The following is a 14143-nucleotide window of genomic DNA, read 5'->3' on the forward strand; positions in this document are numbered from 1 at the left end:
GTTTCCAAGAGATAAAGTATGCTCGGCATTGTGGGGATGAAGCAAGGCATTGATGCCAAGAGTAAGCTTCTTACTTCTCTTTTAATTTAGGTTTAGGTTTATCATTGTCATGTGTGTGAGGCACAGTGAAAGTCTTTGTTTTGCATGCTATTCAATCAGATCACGATATATAAATATAATCAAGCCAAACTCAAGTACAATAGGTAGAACAAAGATGAAGATACAGAGTGCTGAGTACATCAGATTCATAGACAAAGTCCAATGTCCTGAACGGGGTTGAGGTAAATCAGACAGTACCCTAGCTTATGGAAGGGCCATTCAGAAGTCTGATAACAGAAGCTGTTCCTGAATCTGGTGGTGCGTGCTTTCAAGCTTCGGTACCTTCTCCCAGATGGGAGCAGGAAAAAGAGGGAATGACCAGGGTGGGACAGGTATTTGATGATATGATGTTGGCTGTTTTTCTGAGGCAGCATGAAGTGTAGATGATTTAATGGAGGCAAGTCTGATCTGTGTGATGGACTGGCCTACGTCTACAACTCTCTAGTTTCTTACGGACCTGAGCAGCAAACCAAGCTGTGATGCAACCCGCAGTATGCTGGAAGATAGCCGAGAAATGGCTCTAGATTTTTGTTGTCATTAAAACTGTAATGCAAATCACCCTTATGTTGTTTTGACTGTTGCCGTCAGTGCAACTATTACCCTTCACAATACCATGCTGAAAGCAACATTTGTCAATTTCCAAGTGGCATTCTCTATTGATCTGTTGCAAATTCGAACGTTTTTTGGCTTGAGGAGCCCCAAAAGGATCACTGAAAATATGCAATACTCTTTCAGCTACTGAGACTTCATGGGAACCTGAGAGGCAACCTTTTCACCCAGACAGTGGTGGGTATATGGGCCAGGCGGTCACGGTGGCGCAGCGGTAGAGCTGCTGCCTTGCAGCGAATGCAGCACCGGAGACCCGGGTTTGATCCAGACTACGGGTACCATCTGTACAGAGTTTGTACATTTTCCGTGTGACCTGCGTGGGTTTTCTTCGAGATCTTCAGTTTCCTCCCACAATCCAAAGTTGTGCAGATTTGTAGGTTAATTGGTTTGGTGAATGTGAAAAGAAATTGTCCCTAGTGTGTGGCGATAGTGTCAGTGTGCGGGGATCACTGGTCGGCGCGAACCCGGTGAGCCGAAGGGCCTGTTTCTGCGCTGTATCTCTAAACTAAAAGAAAATAAAGTCGTTGAGGCAGCCACAATCAAAGATCTTTGGCTACAATAACATTTAAAATACATTTGCAACAATGTTGCCATCACGGAACGTTTAGTCGTGGTCCTAGCAGCACAGGAAGGGGAGGGGCCAGGGGAAGTGCAATTGGAATTGGAAGTGTTGGGGGAGGCAGGGGAAGTGCAATTGGAATTGGAAGTGTTGGGGGAGGCAGGGGCTTGGTGGAATCTTACGTTGGGGAATGGGTTGTGTTGGAGGACCAGGCCTCCCATGGGGGCTATGGGTGAGTGGTGGAATCTTACGTTGGGGAACGGGTTGCGTTGGGAGACCAGGCTTCCTATGGGGGCTATGGGTGAGTGGTGGAATATTGCGTTGGGGGAATGGGTTGCATTGGGGGACTAGGCCTCCCGTCTGACAGGGACCCACTTGGTCGAGTAACATTTAACATACATTAATACAGGTACATGAATAGGAAAGGTTTACAGGGATATTTGCAGACTGTGGGTAAAATGGAGCTAGCTTAGATGTGGCATCTTGGTTGGCACGGACAAGTTGGGCTGAGGGCCTGTTTCCATGCTGAATGACTCTACGACACTTAAGTGAACAATAGCTGAGAGAAATCTTGGACAGTTAAATTTCTCGTCATCCTCGTGTCTTAATTGTCTCTTTTATTTTGCAGGATAGTAAGTGATAGGACAGAGACTGTTCGATGCATAAAGTCCTGCAACCCTGGTGATACATCTTGCATACTCCACCCAGTTAATACAGTCTCCTACACTGTTGTTTCCCTGCCGACATACAGGGACTTCGCAGGACCAGTTGGTGAGAACCTTAATTAGGTTTCTTTTGTTTAGGTTAATAACTGCAAAAAAAAGCAACCCCAATTCAAGCAATGGTCTCAAATAGAAAGGAAAAATGTCAGGGGGAAATCACTCTTAAGTCTCCCCCATGCACCTATCAAGGAATTAGAGAGAAACAAGGAACTGCAGATGGCAGTTTACAAAAAAAAGGCACAAAGTGCTGGCGTAACTCAGTGGGTCATGTAGGATTCTCCAGGGAATATGCAGATGACATTTCTGGTCGCAATCCTTCTTCAGACTGATTATGGTGGGAAGGTGGGAGGTGAGAAAGCTAGATGAGGGGAGGGGCAGGACAAAGCTTGGCAAGTAATGGGGGGAATACAGGTGAGGTTATTTATTACCTCAAGAGACTTTGCTTGTTTTCACTTTAATAGGACACCACTGGTGAAAGTGTGATGGTGCCTCATCAATCCTAATCTTTCCAGGGACATGGAGGGCGGGTCACTGACGCTGCTGCTTCCTTTTCACAGAGATCATATTTGTCCGGGCAGCAGCACCAGTTATTTCCGCTGTCCAGTCGGAGATTGTGTTCCGCATCGCTGAAGGAAATATGCATAACTTCTTTGACATTGTTAAACGATATGAAACGGCCATTACAATTGGTAAGTCGCATTCCTACAATTCTTTGTTTATGTTTGTATTGTCATCATTAAGGGTGGCACAATGGTGTAGCTGGTAGACCTGGGTCTCGCAGGGCCAAAGACCCAGGTTCGATTCTGACCTTGGGTGCTGTTTGTGTGGAGTTTGCATGATCTCTCTGTAACCACGTGCATTTCTTCCGGGTTCTCTAGTATCCCCCACATCTCAAAGACAAACAGTTTTGCAGGTTAATTGGCCTCCATAAATTGCCCTTGGTGTGTAGGAAGTACATGCAAAAGTGGGATTACATAGAACTAGTTTGGACAGGTTAATCAATGGTTGGCGTGGGCTCGATGTGCAGAAGATCCCGTTTCCATGTTGAATCTCAGCTAAACCAAAATCATGATATGGACTGTCATAAACTTCAGAGTTTAAGAAGGAACTGCAGATGCTGGAAAATTGAAGGTAGACAAAAGTGCTGGAGAAACTCAGCGGGTGCAGCAGCATCTATGGAGCGAAGGAAATAAGCAACGTTTCTGGCCGAAACCCTTCTTCAGAGTCTGGGTCCTTAGTATCTCAGAGGTTCAGAACAGAGGCTGAATCCTCCAAGCATTGCTGCCTTTTCCAAGGGCATCTCCTGACCCATTCTGCAAACCTGCATGGACAATTGTTATTAACTCAAAGACCATTCAAACACATGACCTCATGGTTAATGAGGTAGCGACTAGTAAGTCACGGTCACCATAAACAGCCAATACATTAGACAAAATGTGAATTTTAAATCATCATGGTCAGCGAGAACCTATTTCTTCTCAAACCTTGCTCACTGCCACTTGATCTTCTTCTTTTGGTGTCTGAACAGCCTCTCAGAGCAGAACATCTCTAATAAAAAGTCTGGGCTCTAGGATGTCCAACGGTACTTATGGCAATAATAATAAAACTTTACACAACTCTGGCAAGGTCTTAACTGAAGTATTTGTTCATTTTTGATCATACTTTGGGAAGATTTGAAGGGGTTGTAGAATAATTTGCGAGAATGATACTTGAATTGACATAATGTGTAAAATAAAAATAATTATTTTTTGTTCCAAAATATTTGATGTGAGTGGAAATAGTCTAAGTATTGTTTGTTTCACTTATTGCACTTCATCTGGAAGATTAGTTCTATTGTGTGAAGAATGTTATATCTGCTGCAACTGAGCTGCTGTGTGTGTTATAGAGAAAAGATATTGTGCACTTTAAATTGGGTACCACGTGGTAGGTAGACCATTGGATCTCTGGAAATAGAACCCTGTGTGCATTGCAAGAAGCTTAACTGGAATATGGTGTTTATTGTAAATAAAGTAAAGTCTATTGTAATCCTGTGAAATACATCCCTGTATGTTTTGTCAATAGAAAACAGTTTATGGTATCAAAGAAACATCATGCTATTCTAAGTAGATTATTGAATAGCACATTACATAAACTGCCATGACACATACATTTTAAACAAAGCACACAGGCAATTCTTCGCCATCACTATCCATCAGACATTATGATTCTGATAAGTAGAGCATCATCTGTGTTGTAAAAACAGAAGATATTCAGCAAGTCAGGTATCATCCATGAAAAGAGAGAGTTAGCAGTTTAGGTCAATACCAATGTGAAAAACTAACCTTCTGTTTCCACAAACGCTGGTTGAGCTGTTGCTTATTTACAGGACTGCCTATTTCCATTTTAGGTTTCCAGGATCTGCAATATTTTTCTTCCATATTGCCTGCATTGTAAATTAATTGTTGCAAAATGACAAAAATATTGGTTTTATCTTCAAGAAAATATATATGAAAATATGAAAATTGTGTGTTTTCAAAATTGTGACATGTCCTTTAAGTGAAATATTGTACACTGGAAGATTGAGTGCAATGGAAATTGAATATTATGTTCATTGCAAATGCAAGGTGACAGTAGCAGTTTCCAAGTGTGGATAGAGAGCAGAGGAGATTCACCAGGATGTTGTCTGGATTGGTGGACTTTAGTTAAGGGAGAGATTGCCTGGGCCAGGCTTGTTTTCCCTGGAGTGGAGGAAGTTGAGGGATGACCTGACAAAGGCATAGATAGGGTAGATATCTATTTCCAGAATCTTTTTCCAGTGGTAGAGGCATGGGTTTATGGTAAGAGCAAATTTGTTTTAAAGAGGATATGAGACAAATGTTTTTGTAACGTAATGAGTGGTTAGGATCTGGAATGTGCTGCTAGAGGAAGTGGTGGAATCAGATACAATTGCTATGTTGAAGAGACAATTAGACAGGAACGAATAGGCAAAGCATGGATGGCCATGGACTTAATGCAGGCAAAGGAGTCGTTGTAGACAGCTGAAAAAGTCAGCATGGATGTGATAGGCCAAAGGACCCATTTCTGTGATGTATAATTTATGAATCTCAAGAACCACTGAGTGGAGAACTGTAGATTCAATTTAGTTTTATGTACGCTACAAATTAGCTACTGCTTAGTTATTTGTCACATGGCAAAGTGGGCTGAGTTTCAACAGAATAAAACTCTTGCATTTGAAAGTTGGAAAGAAATATGCAGCTTGGTGTATATTATATTCAGATTCTGATGTCTGTATTGTAAATGAAAACCACTCCACCATTTGCAGTATTCACAACATGCAACCATGTGGGAAGAACCTCATTCCGATTGCAAAGCTCAAAATAGGAATTTATATTCAAGAGCAAAACATAACTGTAGTTTCTTGTTTGGAGTCCCTGCAGATGCTCACACTCGGTGAAACACGGAATCATGATCTGTAAATGTGTTTAGATTGGTCAACTGCACACATTGGAAACAAGTTTTTGAAGAATGTTCCCAGCTCTTGTGCAGTAGTGTTTAAAACATTCTAACAGTAGGTGGCACTGCCATTTCATTTAGTAACCAAAATTCAGCTTCTCTTATTATGCCAAACCACTTAATGCTTTTCATCTCAGTATTTTCAAATATTACATAATACCACATAAAGTTATTTTGTTTTAACATGTTCTAAAACATTTTTTTGTATATCCTTTGAAAAATGTTTCTTTGTAGACCCGATTTGAAGTCTTGGCAAATCCATCAGAATTTCATCACCACTTTCTATGCCATTTTGATTATGTCCTCTCATTACAAGCTCAATTAATCAGTGAAAATATTTTTTCTTGCATTTCCTTACCAGAGGATCTAAAAGTCTTGAATGCTTGAAATCTTGAAGTCTTAGATTTTATTTTAATCATTATTGATACACCATTGTCTCTACAGTCATAACAACCAGTCATTTGGATGTCGGCTTGGTCAATCATTTCCATCTCATGGGCTTGACATCTATGCAAGCTTAAAAACAGACATTTTGTGCTTATTGAGTAGACATATGGTTTATGATTTATGATTTATGGCTTGGCGATCGTTTCGCCGAACACCTCCACTCGGTTCGCATTAACCAACCTGACCTCCCGGTGTCTCAGCACTTTAAATCCCCCTCCCATTCCGAATCCGATCTCTCTGTCCTGGTCCTCCTCCATGGCCAGAGTGAGCACCACTGGAAATTGGAGGAGCAGCACCTCTTATTCCGCTTGGGCAGTCTGCACCCTAGCGGCATAAACATTGAATTTCCGGTAGCCCTTGCTGTCTCCTCCCCTTCTCAGCTCTCCCTCATCCCTCGGGCTCCTCCTCTTCCTTTTTCCATTCTTCCCCCCCCCCCCCCCCCCCCCCCCCCCCCCCCCCCCCCCCCCCCTCCATCAGTCTGAGGAAGGGTTTCGGTCCGAAACGTTGCCTATTTCCTTCGCTCCATAGATGCTGCTGCACCCGCTGAGTATCTCCAGCACTTTTGTCTACCTTCAATTTTCCAGCATCTGCAGTTCCTTCTTAAACACAATGGTTTATGATTTATACAGCTTGGTAATGTAATTTAGTCTCCAGTTTATGAAACCAACAAAATTATAAATCATTGCCCACCTCCAACAGACATAGTTTGTGAAAATTCCCTCATCCCCTCCCAGGTTCTGAACAACACTGACAATTCTTTCCCTGCTCTCTAGACTGATCATTCCCAAAGAACCCTTCCTCCGGCCTCTTATCTTCCTTGCTGGTTTGACCTCCCGCCAGCCCCTCTGGGCTTGTTCCTGAATGAGACACATTTTCCATTTATTTTCAGCAGTGCCTCACGCTCTGGACTCATAGAATTTGCAGGGTGGAACCCATAATCAAAAACATTTTTTTGTATATATTTGTGTGCACTGAAGTTTTTTAACCAAATTGTTAATAACCCTTGAGTTCAAAAGTCATTGATACACAAACAAAGTGGCTGATTCTATATAACCAATTTATTAGCCCCTAAAATCAAGCATACCATGTGGAATCTTACCAAATGCCCTTTGACAATTCAGATAAACATATTTATCAATATATTTTCTCAAACACCTGTACCAAATCCATTAGAGACATTGGGAGAAGCATTGTAAAAATTCAACCCCAAAGACACTAACAATGAAATATCTGTAATCCGTTCCTTGGGGCCATCATAATTTTGTTGCTATTTTAAACAAACAGTGCAGAAAAGTACTTAAGTTGGTTTTCTTTTGAAACAAAAAAATCTGAATTTTGTAATCGTTTAGAATTTCAGTCCAGGTGAATGGACAAAGGTGAATACTGTCTCAGGTTGGAGGGTGCACTCTTTGAAGTACCCAGTCTCTCAAGATATGTTGTTGACTTTAATCTACAAACTTTCACATGTTGTGGTATGCCTTTACAATGCACCTATTTCCACAATTTGTTTCCCCACGGATTTCCACGTTTCTAATTGTTACTTAAAGTTGGAGCAGTCATTAACTGAAATTAAAGCACTTACAGTAAATGGAGGGGTAAAAATCAGGTTATATTGTTATCATATCTGTTAAAATGTAGTGTTTTTTATATAATTTCATTTTTAAATACATTTTTCTTTTCGTGAATTTTCTGAGTGAGATATCATTTAGAACATAAAGACAAAGTTTGCAGAAAGCATTGATAAAATATGAAGCTCTAATTTACATGCAATGTATCTAGTACCATGCAAGGATAATATTAATCATTGTAAGTATAATACCTGCTTATACATTGAGGATTATTATCTGTACACTTAATCCTCACTTTATTATTGCAGCTTCCTATTTCAAGTATTTTGCTTAATGCATGCTCTCACATGTAATTACTAAATTACTTATGTCATAATCTATCTATTCTGCTAACCGTCTGTTCCTTCAGGAAGCATATTGCTGTTTTTTGTTTCAATAAGAGTTCTCTCTTCCCTTATTTCTGTTTGTGTGACCCTTTTAGTTTATGTAATATATCTCTTAATCAATTCTCACACTGATTCTGCAGGTAGTGTCGCTGTCACATGGAATCAGCAGTCCCAGTATGAATGCAATTTCCCTTGCCCTTTGTGTGGAGGTTGCACCCTCACCTGGTGCCCATGTGTTTCCTCACGTATTTTGGTCCTCCCACATCCCAGGTTTCCCCCAGGTAGTTTGGTCCTCCTACATCCCAGGTTTCCCCAAGGTACTTTGATCCCCCCCCCCCCCCCCCCCCCTCACCTCTAAACACACAGCAGGTTAGCAACATTGTTATGTCCCTTCATCAAAATGTAAGAATTACCTGCATGACTTCATCATGAAAGCACAACAACCACAGCAGTCCAAGGAAAGAAATCCTCTGTTGCCTTCTCAAAGCAATCTTGCTATCGTCAGCAAAGATCTCCTTTTTTGAGGCGGTTTTGATTGGATTCTTTCATGCATCTAGATTATCAATTAATATAAATTTGTTAGTTATTTACCAGAGAAAATTGTTCAATCTGTTAATTTTTGGAAAATTATACCCTTTTTGTTATTGAGCCTAAGTGGTGACAGGGGAGATGTACACATTTTATTGTGCTGTTTGTGTATATGTTGCATTATCAGTACAGCAACTTGCAGAGAAACAACAATGAAATCAAATTTATATTAAGTAGTGGTGCCTGCTTTTTCAAGTAGTGTAGACACAAGGAATCTTTCATAGAACACATGCCGGAGTAACTCAGCGGGTCAGGCAGCATCTCTGGAGAACATGAATGATGATGTTTCAGATCCAAACCAGAAATGTTGCTTATCCATATCCTCCACAGATGCTGCCTGACCTGCTGAGTTACTCCAGACCTTTTTTGTCCTTCTCAAGTATTGTTCCATCTACAATTATCCAGGTGATTCGTAAATATTTCATCTAACAATGCCACCTGTCTTGTAGGTGGTAGACATATTGAATGGAGCTTGCGAGTTTATTGCTGGTAGCAATGACAAGCCTGCAATGTAGAGTCACTGCACAGTGTTCATTTGTCTCTCCTTTCCCTTCCAGGTGTCGTTCGCATGGTGAAGCCAATTGTTGGACCATTCACTTCCATCTTAAAGTTGGAGATGGATTACTATTTGTCAGGACAACTGTCTCACCGCAATATTGTGTATGTTTACATTTATATCTCAGAAAATTGGTTCTAGGAGCTTTGTTCATATAAAGATAACTTGCAGCAACCTCATCTGGTTAACCACTGAATATTACAGAAAAATACTATACTTCACCTCTGCTCCACAGACACCAGCACCTGCGTGGGATAAATGCTTCAAGTAAAGCTGCATGCTTATGAAAGATCTACATTTCCTCTCAAAGTCACATTTAGAATTTTTCTTTTAAATATCAGTCACTGCATTGAATATTTGTCAAGCAAATAAACCAAGAGCAATTAGTTTTCATTATGGAGTAAGCCATGGGGATACCATTCAAAGTACAGAGCTTTGATACCTGGAACAGCTGAACAGCTGAGAAGTGATATATCATTTTCCTGCACACAAACAACAACACATGACGCCCCAACATGAATTGTATTTGATTGTTAACCTGCAAACACCATTTTTGTTTGTCTGAGTTATTTTTGATAGTCTGCACTGCACTTAAACTAATGTTGTTCTACTAAAATTCAGCAGATCGAGGTGAAGTAGGCCAGTGAACAAAATTCACTGGGTCTTTAAACTCTGAACATTTTAAAAACAATAGTTCCGAATGTGCCAATAGGTTCAAGGCACTTGAGAATGGAATTGCTTGTAGGGATGGAATGAGGGAGTTATACCTGAAATAATGTACAATCATGTTATAATTTTTACATCCGAAACCCAGAAGAAATTTATGTAAACAATCAGATATAGTAGAAAACAACAACTGCACCATATAATCATATTTCCAACTTCAATAAGTAACGTTTCAAGCTATTTAAACATCAGTCTTCCTTAGTTTGAACATGTAATTATGAAAGATTTGTAGTTTTTTTTTAGTTGTTATTGATTCTGGTTTGATTTGAAGAAATGGAAAAATATATACATGTATAAGCAAACATTAAAAACATTCTAAAATCAACAACAAATAATCTCTCCTGCTGCACCTAAACTTCTGAACTTGAAACAAAAAATTCCAAAGAAAAGTTGTGTATGGCTGTTTAGTCAGATGTTATAGTCTGATGTTGTAGTCATTTTATGCAGGTGGAAAAAAACTGCACAAAAATTCTGTACAGTCTTGTTAGTAAACGCCAAAACAAAAATGAGCAAGAGGAAGAAGAAATTAGTGGAAGTAAGCAGATTACATACATTACTCATTTGCACTTAGTCTTTTGCATTAGTTACTTGCTTTACTGTCTCCAGGGGCAGCACACATGGAATTCCATACTATGCTGTTTGTAATTATGTGAAAAACAGAAGAAATTACATCTACATTTACACTAATATACATGTCATTGTCTGCAAACTCTGGGCATGAGTATAAGATATGCAGTTGTTTAGTTTTTCAAAGTGTAACACTATTGCACAATGTTAATGATTCAAGTGCTTGTTTAATCATGTCAGTAGATGAGTATGTTTAAGTGTGAAATCTCCATAAAACTTCCCATGCTAGTCTTTTAATCAACTATTATATATCAATGGAATGCACGTTCTCAATTATTACATTATAAAGCATTGCAAAGTGTTTAACTCCAATTTAGTTAAGAAATATAAAGGTTTCTGAGGTTTGGAATATTATTCCACTTTAACATTCAGATATTGACCAACCAAAGTTCCCATGTAAACAAGTTTGACTATTTTTAGGCATGGATGCTATTCTAATGGATAATGAATGTTCACATTTGAAAATAATTGTCCATGTAACACAGGAAATGTAAGACTTTGTATAAATTTTGCAGTAAAACTGTGGCAATTGGTGTGACTGAATCCTTGTGTTATGATATTGTAGGTTGCCTAGAGATGTCAAACAATGACAGTGTAGACTGACTTGTCAGTTCTTTTGAAAGAAAAAGTCTGATGCTTTTGTGCAAAAAAAAATTAAACTGTTAATCCAACTTTTGTCTTTTATTACTTAATTTGTTTTACTCATAGTGATTTAGTATCTTTAGTTTGCTGATGATTTCCTTTCACTGGTTGAAAAGGATTATCCTTCTAGTGAGGCTGCTGAGTGCAGGGACTTTAAACAATTTTTTTCTTGATTTGCCCAAGAGAAGCCTGCACAACTGCGATGAAGGAATTTGCAGACCAACCAGCCCTCTACCACAATCCCCAAGCTGGGGGAAGCATTGTGCGATGAATGAGAACAGATGGTGGGTGGAGAAAGTCAAAAGGGTAGCCAGAATGCAATGGGGTGTCGAAGGTGCAAAGGGGCAGAAAGTGATGGAGGGAGAATTGACAAGAAATCCTGCATGGCAGTTTTGACTGCTCACCAATTCTGATGAAGAGAGTCATTGACTTGAATTATTCATTTTGTTTCTTTCTCCACTGATTGCTGTCTGTTCTGCTGAGGTCCAGCACTTGATTTTTATTTCTACTTTGCTATAGGTTGTGAATCCATGAGGAAAGTGGCTGATGAGCCAATCTAGATCTTAAGAAATCGATCCCTGCTGCTTGATGTACTTACCGATGCAAAGGAGCTAAAGCTTTACTAAATCCCAAATGTTGTTTTTGGTGAAATGTAGGGTTACGATTAAGAATATAAATGCTGAAGTATTACTAGAGAACTCTTGGGGAGGGGGTTCATTGAAAAATAACAATCTCTCTCATAGGTTTCCCCATACGCTGAATCATGAGAAGCCTTCCATTGCCCCCAACCTTTCTTTGTCCTTATTTTTGATCAGCCAGAAAACCTTCTTCCATTGACCCAATATTCTGCAACCATCTTTCTGTTGTTTTGTTGGATTGATTTACATTAGCGATTTTTCTGTCAATTCTTGTCTATTTCTGGGTATCTGATGATAAATAATTGTTTTGGCATTTCTTTCTGTGTAGTTGTTTCCATGGCCTGTCACTTTTCATCTCTTTGTCACAAAGGTATACTACCATCCTTTATGAATATTGAAACTTGATTTTGATAGCTGGGTGACTGATTGATAAGATAATCTATCTAGATGCCTGCACAGGTAGCTAAGTGTTCGGTACCTGTCTGTAGATGAGTACGTTTACGTGTGAAATCTCCATAAAACGTTAATATATATTGCACAAGCAAATATCAAATTAACGTCAGATATATGCATCAAACTCAGACCAATGCGTGAGTGGGGTGAGTCCTAGCATATCTCTGAAGATCTGTCCTGGGCCCAGCACATTGATGCAATCATAAAGAAAGCTAATCAATGCTTCTACTTCCTTAGAAGATTAAGGAGATTTGGTATGTCAACAAATACTCTCTTGAACTTCTACAGGTGTACGTCGAGAGCAAATTGACTGGCTGCATCACAGTCTGGTTTGCAACTCAAATGCCCAGAAACAGAGGAGATTACAAAAAGTGGTGAACAATGCCCAGTTCATCATGGGTGCCAACCTCCTCACCATCAAAGGGATCTATAGGAGACACCACCTCAGAAAGGCAGCTAGCGTCCTCAAGGACCCACTCCAATCTAGCCATATTCTCATTTCACTCCTGCCATTGGAAAGCTGGACCTCCAGGCCCAGGAACAGCTTCTTCCCAACAACCATCAGGCTCTTGAACACCACAAAAGCCAACTAAACTACGAATTACAAACAAACTTGGTTGCAGTAGGGACTTCATGTTTTTGTTTTGCACTGTTGTTTTTTAATGTTATTGAGTTTTCTTTTGTTTATTGTGTTATCTATGAGTTTGTGTCTACAGACCTGTTATGTTGCTAGTATGAATTCCATTGTTATGTTTTCCAGTAGAAATGCCAACTAAGCACTCTTGACTCTGAAGATAGACACAAAAAGCTGGAGTAACTTAGCGGACAGGCAGCATCTCTGGAGAGAAGGAATGTGTAACGTTTTGGGTCGAGACCCTTCTTCAGAACTCTGGGCAACCTGAGACACACCACTAGTCACAGGCCTCCTGTCTGAGAAGCAACCTTCCACAATCACCCTCTGCTTCCTTCCAATTTACTACCCATTCAGCTATCTTTCCTTGGGTCCCATGTGATCGAACCTTCCAGAGCAGCCTACCATGCAGAGCCTTGTCGAATGCCTTACTGACATCCATGTATACAACATCTACAGCTCTGCTCTCATTGACCTTTTTGGTCACGTCCTCAAAAAACGCAATCAGATTTGTGAGACACGACCTCCCACGTCCAAAACCATGCTGAAATAGAGATGGAGTCGAGGTACATGGAAATCATTTCAATGGGACAGGGGCAGGCAGAAACAATGTGTCTGCCAGGGCAGTTGTGTTTATGGATTTTGGGGAGAAGGTAAAACCGGGCTGTACAGGGCTGGTTGGATAAGGTTGGAGGCTGTAGACAGCGGACAGCCAGAAGTGATAAAATCAGAAATAGTCTGTGACATTAATGTCTTGTACTCATCTATAGGATCATGGTCCAAAGATAAGTAGGAGGGAGTGTCTGAGAGCTGGCGCCTGGCTTTAGTGTGGTAGAGGTCAGCTCGCTTGTTGGCGGGTTTGATGATAATGTTGGGGTTGCTGCAGAGTGAGCGGAGGGCAGTACGTTCAGAAGGGGAGAGGTTAGAGTAGGTAAGGGGAGTAGAAAAATTGAGACGGTTGATGTCACGTCGGCATCAACAGCAGTAACTAGTTTGTTCTATAAATACATTAAAAGTTCTAAAGAGGTAAGAGGGGTCTTGACCCGAAATGTCACCCATTCCTTCTCTCCAGAGATGCTGCCTATGGTTACTCCTGCTTTTTTTGTCTAACTTTGGTTTAAACCAGCATCTGCAGTTTACACATTCCTACACATTCCATTCTCTTTTTGCTTCTAATTCCCACCCACCTCTTACACATCCACTTCTCGTACAGTAACAGTGTGTATTTCTATTAATTCTTGTTTTTATCCAAGGGCATCTTATGATAAATCTTTCTTTTCACATATCTCTCTTATTTTAACCCTGGGTTCTTGTGTCAATACTAACCTCTTGATTACCTTCCATCCTTGGATCTATGTAGTCTAGAATTAATTGTGACCTGGATTTTTTTCCACTTTCTA

General features: G+C 40.2%; 2 protein-coding genes across 2 annotated transcripts in view; one reads left to right on the forward strand and one right to left on the reverse strand.

Moving 5' to 3' along the window:
• The window catches only part of fbln1 (fibulin 1), a 72559-nt gene extending 61509 nt beyond the window's left edge, over window positions 1-11050 (forward strand). Inside the window, exons 15-17 of the mRNA XM_055650159.1 lie at window positions 1896-2038; window positions 2547-2678; window positions 9028-11050. Of these exons, the coding sequence (XP_055506134.1) occupies window positions 1896-2038; window positions 2547-2678; window positions 9028-9167 (415 nt within the window). The 3' untranslated portion in view covers window positions 9168-11050. The remainder of the gene's footprint in view (window positions 1-1895; window positions 2039-2546; window positions 2679-9027) is intronic.
• The window catches only part of LOC129706142 (structural maintenance of chromosomes protein 1B-like), a 179686-nt gene that overhangs the window by 128604 nt on the left and 36939 nt on the right, over window positions 1-14143 (reverse strand). The window contains exon 2 of the mRNA XM_055650158.1: window positions 8296-8435. The gene's annotated coding sequence lies outside the window, so the exon portion shown is untranslated. The remainder of the gene's footprint in view (window positions 1-8295; window positions 8436-14143) is intronic.

The sequence above is a fragment of the Leucoraja erinacea genome, chromosome 19, assembly GCF_028641065.1.
Source record: "Leucoraja erinacea ecotype New England chromosome 19, Leri_hhj_1, whole genome shotgun sequence".
In the NCBI taxonomy this organism is placed as follows: Eukaryota; Metazoa; Chordata; class Chondrichthyes; order Rajiformes; family Rajidae; genus Leucoraja; species Leucoraja erinaceus.